General features: G+C 48.8%; 1 protein-coding gene and 1 pseudogene across 2 annotated transcripts; both read left to right on the forward strand.

Annotated features, from left to right (window-relative positions):
• Nucleotides 1-2255: 2255 nt before the first annotated feature.
• Nucleotides 2256-9203, forward strand: LOC123599800 (inhibitor of growth protein 1). 2 transcript variants are annotated; one of them, XM_045482115.1, is made up of 2 exons: nucleotides 2256-2437; nucleotides 8250-9203. In XM_045482115.1, exons 1-2 carry the CDS (start codon nucleotides 2296-2298, stop codon nucleotides 8951-8953), a joined length of 846 nt encoding a protein of 281 aa, XP_045338071.1. In that variant the 5' UTR covers nucleotides 2256-2295; the 3' UTR covers nucleotides 8954-9203. The 2 variants fall into 2 exon arrangements, with proteins under 2 accessions (XP_045338071.1, XP_045338082.1); XM_045482126.1 differs by lacking the exon at nucleotides 2256-2437 and adding an exon at nucleotides 3100-3566.
• On the forward strand, nucleotides 3582-5468 carry LOC123599801 (annotated as a pseudogene).
• Nucleotides 9204-19150: the final 9947 nt, after the last annotated feature.

A 19150-nucleotide genomic window follows, 5' to 3' on the forward strand; every position in this document is an offset into this window, starting at 1 on the left:
ACCCCAAAGAGCAGAACTAAAACAGCCAGGGTTCTTCGCTGTATTTTCAGAATTACTTTTCCTTAGTAGTATATTTAAAATGCACGATCATAGTTACGTTTTAGCCATTGGTCTTCTAACCTTGTTCAGAAAACTGTTAAGTCATTGTTATGTTTTTTTAAGAACTTTATAAAGCTAATAAAAGATTTTCTGGCTTTTTAGCCCACAGGGTAAACTATCTTATAGAATGTAAGCTCCTTAGTCACTGCTGTATCCCCAGGGCCTAAGCAGTAGCTAGCACCTGGTTGGCACTCACGAAATATTTCTTGTTGAATGATTAAGATAACCTTTTGTTTCTGTGTCTGTGAAGACCATGGAAACATGAAAGGAAGCATTATTCAGATAATATCGTGATTTTTAAAAAAGATAACCTAGTTCAGGGGCGCCTGGATGGCGCAGTGCGTTAAACTTCCGACTTGGGCTCAGGTCCCATGGTTTCTGAGTTTGAGCCCCCAACAGGCTCTGTGCTGACAGCTCAGAGCCTGGAACCTGCTTTGGATTGTATGTCTTCTCTTTCTACCCCTCCCCCGCTCCCCCCTCCCCCTCTCCCTGTCTCTCAAAAATAAATAAACATTAAAAAAAATTTTTTTTTAAAGATACCCTAGTTCAAACTGGCTTATCCCTGGAAGCAGTAAATTATTTCTTACCTTTATTCTTAAATTCAGACAAACACTCATTCTAGAGCCAATAAATGCAAAGATCTACTAATAGTACTTTAAAATTTTTTGTCTGCTCTCAGAGAAAAGTAATTATTTTTTAGTAATTATTTTTTTATTTTTTTATTTTATTTATTTTTTTTCCAACGTTTATTTATTTTTGGGACAGAGAGAGACAGAGCATGAACGGGGGAGGGGCAGAGAGAGAGGGAGACACAGAATCAGAAACAGGCTCCAGGCTCTGAGCCATCAGCCCAGAGCCGACGCGGGGCTCGAACTCACGGACCGCGAGATCGTGACCTGGCTGAAGTCGGACGCTTAAGCGACTGCGCCACCCAGGCGCCCCAGTAATTATTTTTTTATTCAGCTCTGTATCCTATCTCTATCCCACATACCATTTCTATTGCCATATCATGTCATAGTATTCAAGTCTTTTCGTGCAGACTAGTGGCCAATACATTTTATTGTATAAAATGAAATGAAACTTCATCGTTTGCTTTAAACTGAGCCAAGACTGAAAGAAGTGTGAATCCATAAGTAAAATAACCATTTTCCCAATTATCAAAGCGAGCATTCTTTTGATGTGGGGAAGGGATGAAGGGGTTTAAGAGTGAAGATCAAATCTATTTACTTCAAAGTGCTACATTCTTCGTCGTTTATCACCGCAACAACGTTGGAACGAGAACCAACCATTTCAAAGACAAAACAGCTCAATTTAGTCTCATTTGCTCTACTGGCATCCCTCTAACAAAATGCCGTACGATCGCTGGAATGAGTACCACCGGATAACAACCTATTTTATAAAAGTTGGGCTGATCTGAAATATTAGTGGCTTACACACAGTAATTTATTTTTCTTTACTTTTTATTTAAAGATTTTATTTTTAAGTAATCTCTACACCCAACTTGGGGCTGGAACTCACTGCCTGGATGGAGATCAGGAGTCGCAGGCTCCACGGGCCGAGCCAGCCAGGCGCCCCTAACATACAGTAATTTAAAAATCGCCAATGGCCTGGCCTCTTGACAACATGCCTTCCCTTCGCCCAGCACTCCGAGTTTGCACAGCAGTTGAGCGCCCTGGCTCGGAGTCTGTGGAGGAGCATCCCGCGGGATCCAGGGCACCTGCTCAGCCCGCAGAGACCGGGGGCAGGTAGAGCTGAGCCAGCTACACGGTCAGAGACCCCGACAGGACACCCCGCCCACCTGGGGGAAGGAAGCCTGCGAGCTGCACAGGACCGCTGCAGCGGAGGCCCGCCCCGGAGGCACCAGCGGTGGCCTTAGAGGCCGGAGCCCCGAGGACAAAGGCGGAGCGCGGCCACGCCCACGGGGCGGGGCCTCTGCCGGAAGCGGCGGGCCTGCGCGCTGTCCCGTCGCCTAGGCAACGGGATCGTCTGCGCGGGGCTTTTCAGAAAACCCAAATCCGGGAGCTTAGGGTGGGGAGAGAGGCCGTGGGGGGAGGGGAGAGGCCGAGATGGCAAGGGGAGCGGGTCCCGGACGCCTGCCCCGCCCCGATCTGAGTGGCCTTTCGAATAAGATCGGATCCCAGGGCACAGTCGGGATGGGGTCGGGATCGCCCGCCCTCTGCGGGAGCCCGGCTACGAATGCAACTCCCCTCTTGGGCCCCTTTGTCTCCAAGCCGCTCGGCACTGCGCTCCAGCCGGCGACACAAAGGGAAGGCGGTGAGGACCGCGCAGGCGCGCGAGCCGCTGAGGTTGCTGGGAGCGGTGGTCCGGCCGCCTAATGGTAGGTCTCCTCCCTCCCGGGCCGATGGCTTCCCTGGCCGTGCAAGTACGCATGCGCCATCACTTCCGCCCTGCACGGCGCGCCCCCTCCCTCCGCCCCCCGCGGGACGCGGGTTTCTCGTAGTAAGAGCGTGGGAGGGGTTATTCTCACTCGTCCCGCCTCTCCTTCGGTTTGATTGGGCTATCGAGGGAGGGCGGCGAGCGGATTGGGTCTTGGCGTTGCCAGTCTGTTTCGGGCCTTACTTATGCCCGGCTGCGCGGCGGGGCCCTGGAGAGTGAGGGGCTGGGTGTGGATAGGGAGGTGGCAGCCCAGGCAAGCGATGGCCTCGGCGGCATTGGTACCACGACTAAGTCGGTTCCGACCGGGTCTTCGGCGAGGCCGGCTGCTCCCCACGTTCCCCGGTGGGCGTGCACTGCCGCCCGACAGACTCTGCTTCCAAGTGCGAACTCCTAGTAAAGTTTGCGCTTCGCCCGCCGCCCCTGTTCCCGCTACCCCTTCCCCAGCCAAAGTGACAGACAAAGCCACACCCCCCGCGCGGCCGGGCCGGTGAGGGGCGTGATGCGGCGGGGGCGGGGCCCGCGGGGAGGGGGCCGTGGGGGGCGGGGCGCATGCGCGGTGCGGGGGGCCGAATGTTTCCCAAGTGTTTGAAACTGGTATTTGGGTTCTCCACGTTGGACAAGTGCGGCGCGGCGGGTGGCGCGCGCCCCTTCCCGCGCTCGCTCGGCCCCGGCCCCGGCCCTTGCGCCGGGGTGCGCGCCCGCACGCGCAGCCCGCGCCCGCCCCGCGCCCGAGGCCGCCGAGCGCCGGCCCGGCCCGCCAGGCGCCGGGTCCCCGGGCCCAGGCGGCGCGGCTCGCAGATGTAGCGGCGCGGGGCCGGCCGGAGGGGGGGCGCCGGCGGGCGGGAGCTTTGCATTTTGCAGCGCTGGGCTCCGAGGGGGCGGGGGCTGGAGGAAGCGGAAAGCTGCGCCGAGTCGCCGGGGACCTCGGTGAACCATGTTGAGCCCTGCCAACGGGGAGCAGATCCACCTGGTGAACTATGTGGAGGACTACCTGGACTCCATCGAGTCTCTGCCATTCGACCTGCAGAGAAACGTCTCGCTGATGCGGGAGATCGACGCGAAATACCAAGGTACGGCGGGATGGATGGGCGGGGGCGGCCGCTCCATCCCCGCCGGTCGCGGCGCGCCGCGGGGCCGCGGGCCATCCTGTTCCCCGCCCGGAGGAGCCGCGGGCCCGCGGAGGTGGCCCCGGCCGGGCAGGAACAAAAGGTCTGGAGCGTCTTTGATTCGCCAAGGTCCTTGTGCGCGAAGCCCGGACACGGAGGAGGAAGGAGGAACGAGAGGTCTCAATGCCAGGCTGCGCGAGCAAAGCGCTCTTTGTAGTGAAGTGACGAGGCGGGGTGCTGCGGGGGAGGGGGCGCAGGGGGGCGCAGGCTAGGGCGCCGAGGGAGGGATGTGCCGCGGTAGCTGGGGCTGAGGGGCGCAGCGACGGGGCTGCGCGCAGGGCTGCTGGGAGGGCGCTGCGGGCGGCGGGTCCCCTGCTCTGCTCGCCATCCCCGGAGCCACCCCCACCCAGTCCCGAATCTGAGTGTTATATAAAGTCCGGGGTCGGCACTCCGCGCGGTGTGGCCCCGGCCGCCTCCGCCCCCGCGCAGCCCCCCGGGCCTCCCGTGGAGCTGGACACCGAGTGAGGGCCGCCGTGCAGGGGGCGGCGCGTCCGGGTGTAGTTCGCTGAGGGCTAGGGCTTTATTCTGTGCGTGCGGTGGGGAAGGGGAGAGGAGGAGAGGGAAGGGAAGGGAGGATGGGTCGAGGAAGTCGCCCATCTGTGCTCGGGGGGCGCGGGCAAAGATTGTCTGTTTGCAGAGGAACATGGCAGGGGAGAGGACCTGTGGGTCGTTCTCTGCAGCCCCGGCTGCCCAGAGTTCCGGACAGAGGAGGAGGGTTCGTGTCCGCTGGGAATTGTTGGCTGTTGGGGAAACTTTCCTGCCAGGTCAGGCACGGCAGTGGGGGCTGCGTATGGGACGCGGATCGTCACTCGGAGTTTACTAATGTTTACAGGGCTGCGCAGCAGGGAAACGGAAGCGTGGGGGGGGAGGTGGGAAGCAGCCGCACGCCCCGAAGCGCAACGGGCACCCCTGCGGGCATGGCGCCCCCTGCGCGCTCTAGCCGAGTCTCTGCTTCGCAGCGACTTTTATAGGGGTCTTATTAGCATATTGCGAACGTCCCGCTTTGGCCTCCCTGTGATTGGTCTCGGCGTCCCCCATGGAATGTCCTTATCCATCCGCTGCTGAGTTATTGGTTGCTGCGCCGGAGGAGGGTGGGCATTGCGCAGTGACTGGCACGGGTCTCTGTTTCCGCTGCCTTCTTTTTTCTTCAGAGGGGCGGGGAGGAGGAGGGGGGTCGAGTTGATTTGAATGTCTTCGGGTCGCCCGGCCTCCGGCCTGGGATTGGCCATTGGCGCTGCTGGGGTGGGCCGTGTTCGTCGATCCTGTGCTGTGATTGGAGCCCCGCTCGGCCTCCGCCCTACGGCCTGGCGATCCCCACAGGCGGTGGCTCTCGGGGCGGGGCGCGACGCCCGCTGACCGCCTCCTCATTGGCTGGGGGCCAGGCCCCGCCCCTGTCCCTCAGGGGCTCGAGCCTGGCCACTTCCGGCCGGGGAGCAATGGCGGCGTCCCGGTGCCGGGGCTGCAGAGGTTGCAGCTCGCGCCTCCCTACCCGGGCCCGCCGATGGTCCAGGTCCGCGCGGAGCGGGGGAAGCGTGAGGAGACAGGGGCCGGGCGCAGGGCGAGCCGGGACGGCGACTCGGTGCAGAGGTCAAAGGGAGTCGTTGTCGCCCTCACCGTCCGTTAGCGCCTACAGGAAATTTCAAGATGACAGTGTTTGTGAATTCATCTAGCATCCCCTCGAAGTTACTTTGTTGCTGCTTCGGGACCAGGTGTCTCCAGTGGAGCCTGCACCCGCGGCGGGGCTGGTTGCTCCTGCGGGGAAGACGGCGTGCCCGCGGGCAGCCGGTGCCGCCGAGTGAGCTGCCGGTAATGGTCACCCCTCGCCTGGGGGCTCCGCTGTGCATGTGGGGGTGTGCACCGTACGTGGGAACACTCGGGCTTTTCGTTCGAAGGGCCTGTGTTGCGGGTCAGACTTGCTTAGTACGCATCAACTGGAGATTACTTCATAAAGATGGATTATAATTAGTTTACCAATTTTAAATGTTATTTGAGGTTATGCTTGGATTATTGAATTCAAACTTATTTTTGCGTTATGTTTCAAGTATTTTAAAAATACCCACCTCGCAATGGAAGTCAGCTTCATAAAGAACACCAGTGCAGCCTTTTATACATTGGCCAGATCACATTAAATTTTGCTACAGTCTCACTTAATCCTTAAATTCTTTCCGTGGTACCATTGCTTGCCTACAGTGATGTTGGTGTGGAGCGTTTCAGAAGGAAGGTCAGCAGCAGTTTGAGCTGGTGGAACTGAAGAAGCTCCTCAAAGTGTCCTGGCAGGGCGCCCGCGCAGTTAGAACTGGTGGTGGTCTTGTTACAGTGTGTACTTAACTGGCTTTGCCGATGGAACGGTGTGCTTGGAGAGTCTCAGAAATTAATCCATTGTGTAGGGAACAGAATTACTTCTTGGTAATTTTGTGATGTCATTTTTGTTTCTTTCCCAAGACTGAGGCCTCACATGGATATAAGTTTGCTTGTGATATAAAAGAAGCCATACCTTACTGAATTTAATATTAGCAATAAGATAAAATCGTTCTCTCTTCTATCAAAGAGTAACATTGTCGTTAGAAATTTGGTTACTTGAGGGGTACCTGAGTGGCTTGGTTGGTTGGTTAAGCATCTAACTCTGAATGGGTGGCTCAGGTTCATCTGAAGGTTGGTGAGTTCAAGCCCTGTGTACGGTTCTGCGCTGACAGTGCTGACTGTCCTTGGGATTCTCTCCCTGACTCCCCCGCTTGCTCTCTCTCAAAATAAACTTAAAAAAAAAAAAAAAAAAAAAAAAAGGTTACTTGATTAAACCAGATAATAGTTTTGTAATGTGCAATCAATTTAAAAATACGTTGCAGAAACTCATATTTTAATATCTATGAAATAGAACTTAGATACCTTGAGCCTATTTTCAGAATTACTCTAAGACGCTATGAGACTGTGGCATTCCTCCTTTCTGGTGGCAGATAGTCTACGTTGTTCAATTAGGAAGTATCTTCAGAGCTCTCTTTTTTGTTTTCTTTATTTTTGAGAGAGAGAAAGAGAACATGGGGGAGAGAGAATCCTAAGCAGACTCCACACTGTCAGTGTCAGCGCAGAGCCTGATGTAGAGCTTGAACTCATGAACCTTGAGATCATGACCTGAGCTGAAATCCAGAGTTCAATACTTAATGGAATGAGCCACCCAGGCACCCCAGAATACTTACATTTAGGTAAGCTTCAGGGTTGGCCTAAGTGCCTGTGTTTATTTCAGTGTTAGGTTTATGCCTTATAACTATTTGAAGATAAGATCTGGAACCCGTGCAGGTTACATTTTATACATCACCGACTGCTCCCCCACCCCCCTCACCATCGGCCCCATACATACACGTACTTCCTGTTTGGAGAGTAGAATTGCATTATTTTAAGAGACTACAGAGGGTTTCAGGGAAAAAAAATCTGATACTATTTATTTATATTTAATAATCTCTACACCCATCATGGGGCTGGAACTCACAACCCTGAGAGATCAAGATTTGTGTGCTCTTCCGACTAAGCCACGTGCCCCTGATTCTATTTAGATTTGTTACTGTTTGGGGAAAATAACTGGGAATTTCTATTTGTATTTCAATAGCTTTTGGCAAGAATATTTACTTTATTTCGATCAAGATAATTTAACAACTTTTATTTCTTGGGAAATTTCCTAATTTTCCCAAGTTACATTTTCCAATCGTATAGTGTCTGTATAGAGTTTTTGGGGCTTTTTGTTTTTTTTGTTTTGTAAGATTTTATTTTTAAGTAATCTCTATACCCAATGTGGGGCTTGAACTCGCAACCCTAAAATCAAGAGTCGCATGCTCTACAGAATGAGCCAGCCAGGCATCCCCTGTACAAGGTTTAAATATAGTACTGAGGGTTTTTGTTTTTGGTAATGTTTTAAAATCTGTTTTTATAGATATGAACGTGTATTGTCTTAAGCAGTAAATGCGAAAGCAAAATGTGACACCCTTGTTTCAGAGCAAAGCTAGGTTGTTGGGCTTTATTGTGACAAACCATTCTTGTTTTCAGTAAATACGGAGGAATAACGTGGTAGGAGGAGAAAGATGTGACTGATAAACTGAGGCTCTGGGTCACTGGGTAGTGTTTATATACATTCTCTAATAGGGTATTCTAGACATTGGTACATTAAAATGAAGGAAATACAGGCCTTTAAGTTAGAAGAATATTTGAATAAAATAATGGAAAATTAATATATCATTAATTTTATAGAAAATAAAAGTTTGGTTGCCAGCACTTCACCTAAATTTAAACTTTTCCTCGTCATTGCCCATTCCGAGAAACGTTCCCTATGCTTCTGAATGCACAGAGCCCCCTGGGGGGCTCTGAGCAGCACCTCGCTGAACCGGAACGGTGTTGGCATCTGTATTTAGTTCCAGGGATTTTTTTCAATAGAGAAAAACGGTGCCCCCTCGAAAGGCCTGTAGGTTGCAGGATTTTCATCCTAGGAAATCTTGAAGCCATCGTTTCTGTGCTTCGCCATTGCTTTCTCCTAGACTGGAGAATCAAATAAAAGGTTCAGCAGTGTTTGTGGCATGGTTGTAATGCTTCTTTTTCCCTCTGCAGAAATCCTAAAGGAGCTGGATGAGTACTATGAGAAATTTAAACGTGAGACAGACGGTGTCCAGAAGAGGAGAGTGTTACATTGCATTCAGAGAGCCCTGATTCGGAGCCAGGAGCTGGGGGACGAGAAGATCCAGATCGTGAGTCAGATGGTGGAGCTGGTGGAGAACCGGACCAGGCAGGTGGACAGTCACGTGGAGCTCTTTGAGGCCCACCAGGAGGTCAATGACACCACTGGCCACAGCGGCAAAGCCGGCCAGGATAAGTCCAAGAGCGAGACGGTCACGCAGGCGGAAAAGACCAACAGCAAGAGGTCCCGGCGACAGCGCAACAACGAGAACCGGGAGAACGCGGCCAATCATCACGACCACGATGATGTCACCTCGGGAACGCCCAAGGAGAAGAAGGCGAAAGCCTCCAAGAAGAAGAAGCGCTCCAAGGCCAAAGCCGAGAGGGAGGCGTCCCCTGCAGACCTTCCTATCGACCCGAACGAGCCCACGTACTGTCTGTGCAATCAGGTCTCCTATGGAGAAATGATCGGCTGCGACAATGACGAGTGCCCCATCGAGTGGTTCCACTTCTCCTGCGTGGGGCTGAATCATAAACCAAAGGGCAAGTGGTACTGTCCCAAGTGTCGAGGGGAGAATGAGAAAACCATGGACAAGGCCCTGGAGAAATCCAAAAAGGAGCGGGCTTACAACAGGTAGTTGGCGGAGCTGGGCCCGCAGGGAGGAGAGCACCACGAGCCCGTGTGTTCCACCACTGCCCGCGCTGACGTGCCAGACGGTCCCATGTGTATTTTTAAAGGATGTTGGGAAAGGAGCTGTTCCTTTTGTCGGGATGGCCGGGATTCTCTGCCTTTTGTTTTCTTTTCATTGCTACACACATGTAACCAGAGAGTGGTCTGTGGATCAACATTTTAGAAACTCCAAATATAGGTTTGAATTAAACACTCAAGTGAATCTCAGACTGATTTGTTTTTTGTTTTTGGTTGGCTGGGCTGGGGGTGGCCTGGAAGCAACCTAACGCAGTAAATGTGGAAAGATTTCACGTAGCTGCTATTTCAATAACAATAATGTCATCACTTCATGAGTATGTTGAAAAAAATTAGCCGAATTGCTACAAACATAGCCTGTAGCAAATCTGTTTCTTGCTCTAATAATGTCTGTCCATCTAACAATTCAATATAAAGGTTTAAAATTTGAAGATTATTTTGTAGAAAAGGAAATGGTTTAAGTTTTACATGGCAAACATCTTATATACTGGCTTGTTCCCCAAGTGGCCATTTTTTAAGTGATTGGACGTATTTTTTATGAAACCGCATGGAAGTGGCTTGGTCATGGAACTTCAAATCACTCTGTGCCATCACACACCCCAGTGTGGCCATACTCATTTACATAAGGCACGTAAATGTGCATTTCCAAGCGACCCTGCGCTTGTCCCACGGTCATCGAATGCCACTGTAGGACTAAGGTGTGTTTCCTGTGTGTGCACGAGAGCTGTGCAGACGTGAGGTCGAGAGATAAATTTGGTCTCTTTGCTCCTCTAGCAGGATATTTAATTTGGATGGAAGTAATCTTTAAACTTTTGTTTTACAAATTTGTATACCAGCAGTTTAGACAAAGCCTTAAGCAAGTTCTTTTGTCGTTCTTAATAACGAAGTAGAAGTTATCTAATTGCCAGCAAATAAATGTCAAAGCAGAATATATATGTAGACCAGGGGGTGGGAAATACTGCCCATAAGCCAAATCCAGTTTGCCACCTGTTTTTGTAGGGCCCGTGAGCCAAGAATGAGCTTTATATTGTTAAATGGTTAAAAAAAAAATCCTGTTTTATGATACACGAAAATTATAAAATTCAGATTTTAGTGTCCATAAATAAAGTTTTATTGGCACACAGCCATTCTCATCCGCTTAAGCATCGTCTGTGGCTGCTTTTGTACGATGGCAGAGTTGTTTGCAACGGAGACCAAATGGCCCACGAAGCTGATATTACTTATTTTCTGGCCCTGCGCTCAAGAGGTTTGCTGATTTCGGATGTAGACCAACTTCATTTATAGGGGATAATATGGTTCACATTTCTAAGCGGTAAGTGGAGAAGAGAATTTGTTTCTTTCGTATAGTCTGCCTTGTAGCCGCTTATGAAGCCGTCACAAGGAAGAACTGAGTGGCCGCTGGAGCACACAGGGCTCTGGGTAAACACTAGGTTTTCTGAGTGTGTACTTCATTTGATGAACACCGAGAACATTATCTGTGCCAGATGGAAATCCCTCAGTGTTTTACAGTGAATCCCTGTTATAGAGAACTGTCTGGTGAAGAAATGCGAATTGCAGTTGATTATACCTTCAAATGTGACCTTTTTGCATGTCAGGATCTACAAGAAGGCAAAACTTCAAAAACATTTAAGAAATTTTTTTTTTTAACATTTACTTATTTTGGGGGAGAGTGTGAGTGGGGGAGGGGCAGAAAGAGGGGGACAGAGGATCTGAAGCAGGCTCTGCACTGACAGGCTGTCAGCACAGAGCCCATCATGAGGCTCAAACCCACGGACCGCAAGATTGTGACCTGAGCCGAAGTCGGGTGCTCGATTGAGCCACCCAGGTGCCCCTTAAGAATCTTCTTGAGTGTTAAGATTAACCTAGACAAATAATAAAAAGCTAAGATATTTGATTGGCAGTCCACTGGCAATAAAAGTACTTCAAAAGGATCTTTCCTTCTAGAAAATTCCATTTGCTTTTTCTACTAATTAGAGCTAACACTGAAAATGAAATTATGGGAGTTAAGATTGAATAGAACACAGTTGCTAATACTGGATTTCTTCATATTTATACAGTTCTGGTGTATGTAAAAGGCGGTGGTAGAGACACAGACACAGAGGCTAAACTTTGCTGGGTTTAAACCCATCTTTGTCCCTTAGGGGTTTGATCTTGAATAAACAGCTTAACTCCATCCACGGGTCACTTATAAAACCCCTATTTCATAAAAGGTGCCTCTGAGAAATAAATCAGGGTAAGTGGATAAGACAAATGCTGGGTATTTTTCCCCTACCTTTGATGAAATTTCCCATAAGGACAAAAGCCTAGGCGTTTTTTTCTAAAAATATGGAATGTTACAGAAGCAGATTCTGTTGGATTTGATGGTCTAGGAAGATTTTGTTGACTTCGTGATCTTTAAATCCCTTTTATTATTTCCAGTGAACAGTAAAATCACACATGAGTACTCAGCACGTCAAGCTTTAGGCTTTAGGTCATGATTAGATACAGTAGAAAGATGCAGGTGGCCCTGGGAAACACTGCAAGGGGGCCAGAGTCTGTGAAAATAGATGAATGCCAGGCTAGCTAATGTGGAACGGCTGCTTAGATTTCTTTTTTTTTTTTTTTTTTTAATTTTTTTTTTCAACGTTTATTTATTTTTGGGACAGAGAGACAGAGCATGAACGGGGGAGGGGCAGAGAGAGAGGGAGACACAGAATCGGAAACAGGCTCCAGGCTCTGAGCCATCAGCCCAGAGCCCGATGCGGGGCTCGAACTCACGGACCGCGAGATCGTGACCTGGCCGAAGTCGGACGCCTAACCGACTGCGCCACCCAGGCGCCCCAAGATTTCTTTGTTTATAAAAGAGTTTTTAAATTAAGGTATAACTGACCTGTAACGTTTTAGTTTCAGAGGTACACGATAACTCGATGTTTCTATGTATTATGAAGTCGGCACAGTAAGCCTAGTTAACCTGTCACTACAGTTACACTCTTTTTGTTTAAACTTGTTGATAAGGACTTTTTAAAGATTCGCTCTCTTAGCAACTTTCAAATGTGCAATACAGTATTATTAACTGTGGTCATCCTGCTGTACTCCTATCCCTGGCATATTTTACAATTGGAAGTTTGTATCTTTTGACCCCCTCACCCGTTTTGCCCATGACTGCTCTGGCAGCCATCCATTGTTTGTATTTAATAACTGAGTTACTACGCTTCACATAAACAGTCTAAACTTTGCAGTAGAATGAATACCTCTTTTTATTTATTTACTTTTAAACAAGTCTTTTTTTTTTTTAAGTTTATTCATTCTGAGAGAGAGAGGGAGAGAGAGTCCCAAGCAGGCTCCACACCATCAGCACAGAGCCCAATGTGGGGCTTAAACCCATAAAGCCATGAGACCATGACCTGAGCCGAAACTGAGTCAGACGCTCAACCGACCGAGCCCCGAGGTGCCCCGATTGAATGCTTCATTTTAACCTGGACTGAGGATCTTGGTTCATCCAGGTAACCGGTGTGTACTGACAGCCGTGGCATGGCTTTCTTGGGGCACAGGAGCCTGCGTCCCTGTCCTGAGAAGGAACACCGCAGTGGCAGGACCCACAGGCCACCCACGGAAACAACACTGGGGTGTGCTGGTCTCTGTACTCAAGGCTGTAAGAGGCCGCAAGTGCTGACGTAATAACGCATGTACCAACGTAAAAGGCATGGCCTTACTATCTACCTACTTTGGAAAGAACAGATGTTTACTCGTAATATCCTTTTGTATCTCATGTTCATAGTGTTCCAGAATGTATTAAGGTATTAAACCTCGTTAGGCAGAGTTACAAACATTTTGTTCATGCACTATTTAAAGACATGATGTGAGGGGCACCTGGGTGGCTCAGTCGGTTAAGCGGCCGACTTCGGCTCAGGTCATGATCTCGCGGTCTGTGAGTTCGGGCCCCGCGTCGGTCTCTGTGCTGACAGCTCAGAGCCTGGAGCCTGTTTCAGATTCTGTGTCTCCCTCTCTCTCTGCCCCTCCCCTGTTCATGCTCTGTCTCTCTCTGTCTCAAAAATAAATAAATGTTAAAAAGTTTAAAAAAAAATAAAGACATGATGTGTTTTTTTTGCAGATGACCAGCCTTTCTGCACTGTCTAAAGGAATTGCTGATTGGTTGCGATCACTACATTTACGGAACGAGGTCTTGTGGCTGTCGGTCTCCCGCTGTTTCAGCTTGAGCTCTTTAGTCCTGGGGCCCACCCAGGTGCTTTTAAGCAATTTGGCAGGTAGACTTCTGGGTTCGTTTAATCTGGAGAACTGGCTAGTCATCATTTACTGCTGTTGAGGAACTCGTGTTCTCCTTACTCTCCGTCTACAAGCGTGTGGAGGGCTCGGGGTGGGAACAGCAGGAGAGAGGTCCGTCACGTACCAAAAGGGCCTCTTTAGGGTTTTGTGGGGGCTTTGTTTCCCTCACAGACCAAACACTAGTGTGCTGTGTCCCGCTCCCCCAACCCACCAAAAAAGGACAACAAATACATGGTTTTAACTGGAATGAAGGAAAGCATTAGGTCACTTCTCTTGCCTCAAATACTTTGTATTACCTGATTTTGTTCATAAAGATGGGGTCGATGCTTTCTCAACTTAAAATCCCTACTTAGAAGGGCAACTGGGTGGCTCGGTTGGTTAGGTGTCCAACTCTTGATCTCAGCTCAGGTCGTGAGCTCGAGCCCCATGTCAGGCTCTGCTGACAGCATAGAGCCTGCTTGGAAATCACTGTGTCTGCCCCTACCCCCCACTTGTAATGAATAAACAAAACAGAAATCCTTACTTAAAAAGAAGTCCCCGCAAACAGTAACTGGCTAAGTCTTGATTTGTGCCGTTCGGTGCTTCATTTTAAACCAGAGTTTTCTTACTAAACAAGAAAATGTCAGGTTTGAGTCAACCTTAAATTATTCAGCCAACATATAAAAGTAACAGCCGCCATGTATCGTCTGCGTGTGCAGGCACTGTGTATACTGTATGTTAAATCTTCCCAACAGCCCTGCCTGGGAAGACGTTAGTGTTCCTGGAGAGGATGCCACGACCTGGCGGGGGGCCCACATGTGGCTGCAAAGCCTGTATCCTCTTAGCCACCATCCTGCACAGGAGATGCGCCAGGTGGCAGGCCATGGCACCGTTGGCCCAAAGTAACTGACGTCAGGAGTGGAACCAGGTGTCTACAGTGGTCTCGTCTCTGTCCTCGCTTCCTGGTGTGGTAGGGAATTACCCTCGGTTTATGACCACAAAAACAAGAAGACCCAAGAAACTCACGTGGTCCAGGAGTAGAGCCGGAATAGGACATCAGGGTGGTCAGCCTGGGGTCTTCGTGGCTGGGCTTCTTACGGGAAGGAAAGACCGATGCTGCCGAGCGCAGCACACACAGGCTTTCCCTCCAGGTGCACCTGCACCTTGTTCTCGCATGCTTCCTGCCTCGCCTCGTAGTCAGTTTTAGGATTGCATTTCACCCCTAAGACTTTATGCAGTTTACCAGGTACAGAATGATATGTGAAGTCAGAAGGTCTGAATCGGGACTGGCGGACCAGTACAGCCTACCTTGGGGAGGTCAGTTTTCTTGCCCAGCGTCCTCCTAGACAACTCCGTGACCATGCGTGTCCCGCAGTCCGGGGATGAGCCCAGCTAATGTGCGGAACCACTCTAAGGATGCTGAATCCTACACAATTCTGGTCCATTGTTGATCATTCCAGTTAACAGATGTGTTCTAGAAAATGGAGTTGAGGGGCACCTGGGTGGCTCAGTCGGTTAAGCGTCTGACTTTGGCTCAGGTCGTGATCTCATGGTTCGTGGGTTCGAGCCCCGCGTCAGGCTCTGTGCTGACAGCTCGGAGCCTGGAGCCTGCTTCAGATTCTGTGTCTCCCTCTCTCTGCCCCTCCCCCACTCATGCTCTGTCTCTCTCTCTCTCTCTCTCTCAAAAATAAGTAAACATTAAACAAAAAATGGAATTGAGATTGCTTACAGCTGGAGAGAAACATCAAGTCCAGCTGTAAAATACAGTGGCGGCTTTGTCTTCCGTCCTTTTGTCGGGGGGCGGGGGGGGGCGCTGCAGCTGCTTTTCCAGAAACGACCCTGATTCTCTGTGTAGAACCCAGGGGTGGAGAGACACGGTAATCGTCCTGTTGACTCCCCTCTTGATTGAATCCGAGTAGACCCAAAATTAGCTCAGTCGCTTCCGTGTGTAGGTGAGGAGACTGAGGCCCAGAACGATGAAGTCGCTCAAGTCAGTGGTAAGGCTTCTGAGCCAGACCTGGGTGGTCTGGTCACCAAGGCCAGTGCCCACGCTGCTGTCTGAGCCTGGGCCTGGCCTCCCTCCTGCAGGCGTGGGGGGAGGTGCTGTCTGTGGAGAGCAGAGGCCTTCAGTAGATGTGTGTTAAGTATATAATCGATCCGTGAATTGACAGAAAAACAAGACATTTTCTTTTCTTTCTGTGACATTTTCTTTTCTAACTTCTAAATGTTCTATGATCACACCTAGGACAGAATTTCAAACTTGGGTAAAGGAAGTGTTTTTAGGATAGATGTATAGGCCGTTAGAAATGCAGTATTTCTAAATGATTAATATTTGAGAAATGGAATTTGGTTAGATTTTGGTCACCCAATGCATTTGATATTTTGTACTATGAAGTTTCGAAAGAACAGATGTAAATAATTGTTTGTAGGGTTTATTAACAATTTATCCACTTACAAAGATGCTTGAAATGGTTTGCTGTCCCCCAAATTTATTTCTGCGTGAGAGATTGCTTGATAGTTATTTGTTTTCTCTACTGTTGTATTTAAGCATCTTTTGGCTGCAACTAACGGTAACGGACTGACTAGGCCTTAAGCAGAGATGGAAGAGAAACCTTTCAGAAAATCCAGGAAGCAGAGTGGCGCTGGGGACAGGTGGTGATGAGATCTTCACAGATGTGACCTGAGGAACAGCTCTGCACAGGTGGAGAAGACACATGTGGCCCCAACTATGGCCAAGGGCAGATGGCTTGCTAGATGCTGAGCCACGAGTCTGGCTTGGACAGTCAGGTACTGTGTTTGGAGTAAACTTTTCCATTTTTAAAATCCTTCTTGCCCTGATAGATGCTGTGTTTAAAACGGGTAATTACACTGCCACCATGGCAACCAGGCTGGATTTGGCTTCATTCTTTCCACATTACTTGGGATATGCTCAGGGAATGGAAATTAACTTTTATATTTCTTTCTTTTTTTTTAAACATGTTTGCACACTTTACTTTTTAAAAATTTTTTAACATTTATTCATATTTTGAGAGACAGAGAGTGAGCAGGGGAGGGGCAGAGAGAGAGGGAGACACAGAATCCAAAGAAGCCTCCAGGCTCTGAACTGACAGCACAGAGCCCGACGCGAGGCTTGAAACCACAGACCATGAGATCATGACCTAAGCTGAAGTTGGACGCTTAACTGACTGAGCCACCCAGGCGCCTTAACTTTTATATTTCAAGGTAAGTAAAAATTAGGTGGTGAGGACTGTAATTATTCTGTGGTCAATACACATGATTTTCAAAATATTTGTGACACTTTGCATCATTGATCTGCTCCCTAAACATGATTAAAACTTGGCCAACAGTGAAATACTCTCAGGGCACAAAGATCTGCCAGAAAACATCAGGTAGTTGAAGGCAGTGACCCATAAGGATGGACTTTCCTGGAACCTTTCACGGCTCATCATTCGGTGTCAAAGGCTAATAAGGAGCATTTCACTTTGCAAATTTTGAAACCTTATTCCTGGACTCAAGAACATTAACAAAAGGGGAGACCCAACTGAGCAGCAGAAGGGAAGGGTGAGAACAGAATGTGAGGACAATTCTGAAAACAGTTTGTGGGTTTATTCATGTTACTCTGTATTTAAAAGTTATCTGAACATTCAGTGTCCAGTAAGCACATCATTCACACTTACAAACCTCTGACAGGACCTGCCGGTGTGGAGCAAATCTTAGAGGCTGCAATTCCTGCCACTGAGTTTGTACCAGTACAACCTACTTTTTGAAAAATACAAAACAGCTGAACAGACCACAGGGGAGCAAATTGGTTCATACTGGCAAAAACTTACTGTGGCAGGATTACTGTTATAACCGGGGCCAATGTCTTGCGGAAACAAAATACACGGACGGATATGCTAATTTTATTTCTTCTTTTGCTCCTATAAGGCTACTTCACAGTAAGAGTCTTAGAACAATTTTATTTATATTTTTTTAGTATCTGGCATAGGGAAGAAGGCAACAAATGACATCTCTGGCTTCATAGGGAAGTGGTGACACCATGGTGTGCGTGTGACAAGACTGTTCTGTCACCTGAACCATTCTGTCCCCCTTGACAATAGGGCAGCTTGGGATCTTGACAGCTGAGGGTGCCAGGCCAATATTCCTGAAGTGCAGAGAAGCAGAAGATCACCCCCAATAAAGAAGACAATAAAATCAAACACATAACATTGAGAGAATTGGTGTCTCAATCTATGGAAGCCACGAAAGACTCCTCATCAATACGATGGACCAAGCCTCAAACAGTAAAAAGACTGGATATATTTCACATGCGGGAGGGAAAATGTTTGAAATACGTACCCAAGAGCAACCACAAGAAAGGAGATTTCCCAAAGCAAATCAGAGTAAGAATAGGAGGCAGCTGCTGAAGAGACCACCAAGGCCACCAAGGCCACCAAGGCCCGGCTGCTTACAGTGCCCACTGCTGGCCCAGCGGGAGTGTGGGGGCAGGCAGGCACCCCAAGCCCACGGCTATGTATGTTTCCCGGAACTTTTTCTGGTTACCAGCACAGTGACTTTCCTCTTTTGTTGGAACCGCTAAGGTGTGAGATTTGGATCTGAGGCTTCTTGGGGTTGCCTTGCCCACCACGTGGAGAAAGTCTGCCTGGAAAACGGAGATAAGTGTAGTCCCTGGTGGCATCATTTGAATCCCTGGAATGGTGAATTGTGCGAGTCAAGAAACCCTTTTGTGGACTTCAAGCTGTATTACAAAGCTGTAATCATCAAGACAGTATGGTACTGGCACAAGAACAGACAGTCAGATCAATGGAACAGAATAGAGAACCCAGAAATGGACCCACAGACAATGGCCAACTGATTTTTGACAAAGCAGGAGAGAATATCCAATGAAATAAAGACAGTCTCTTCAGCAAGTGGTGCTGGGAAAACTGGACAGCGACATGCAGAAAAATGAGCCTAGACCACTTTCTTACACCAGACACAAAAATAAACTGAAAATGGATGAAAGATCTCAATGTAAGACAGGAAGCCATCAAAATCCTCGAGGAGAAAGCAGCAAAAACCTCTTTGATCTCGGCCGCAGCAACTTCTTACTCAACACGTCTCCAGAGGCAAGGGAAACAAAAGCAAAAATGAACTACGACCTCATCAAAATAAAAAGCTTCTGCACAGTGAAGGAAGCAATCAGCAAAACTAAAAGGCAACCGACAGAATGGGAAAAGATATTTGCAAACGACATATCAGATAAAGGGTTAGTATCCAAAATCTATAAAGAACTTAACACACTTAACACCCCAAAAACAAATAATCCAGGTGGGCAAATAATCCAGGTGGGCAAATAATCCAGAAATGGGCAAAGACATGAATAGACACTTCTCCAAGGAAGACATCCAGGTGGCCAACTGACACATGAAAAAATGCTGAACACCACTCATCACCAGGGAAATGCAAATCAAAACCACCATGAGATACCACCTCACCCCTGTCAGATGGCTAACATGAACAACTCAGGCCACAACAGATGTTGGCGAGGATGCGGAGAAAGAGGATCTCGTTTGCATTGTTGGTGGGAATGCAAGCTGGTGCAGCCATTCCGGAAAACAGTATGGAGGTTCCTCAAAAATTAAAAATAGAACTGCCCTACGACCCAGCAATTGCACTACTAGGTATTTACCTAAGGGATACGAGTGAGCTGTTTCAAAGGGACACATGCACCCCCATGTTGATAGAAGCACTATCAACAATAGCCAAAGTATGGAAAGAGCCCAAATGTCCATCGATGGATGAATGGATAAAGAAGATGTGGTGTGTGTGTACATACATTCACACACACACACACACACACACACACACACACACACACACAATGGAGTATTACTCGGCAATCAAA

The sequence above is a fragment of the Leopardus geoffroyi genome, chromosome A1, assembly GCF_018350155.1.
Source record: "Leopardus geoffroyi isolate Oge1 chromosome A1, O.geoffroyi_Oge1_pat1.0, whole genome shotgun sequence".
NCBI lineage: Eukaryota > Metazoa > Chordata > Mammalia > Carnivora > Felidae > Leopardus > Leopardus geoffroyi.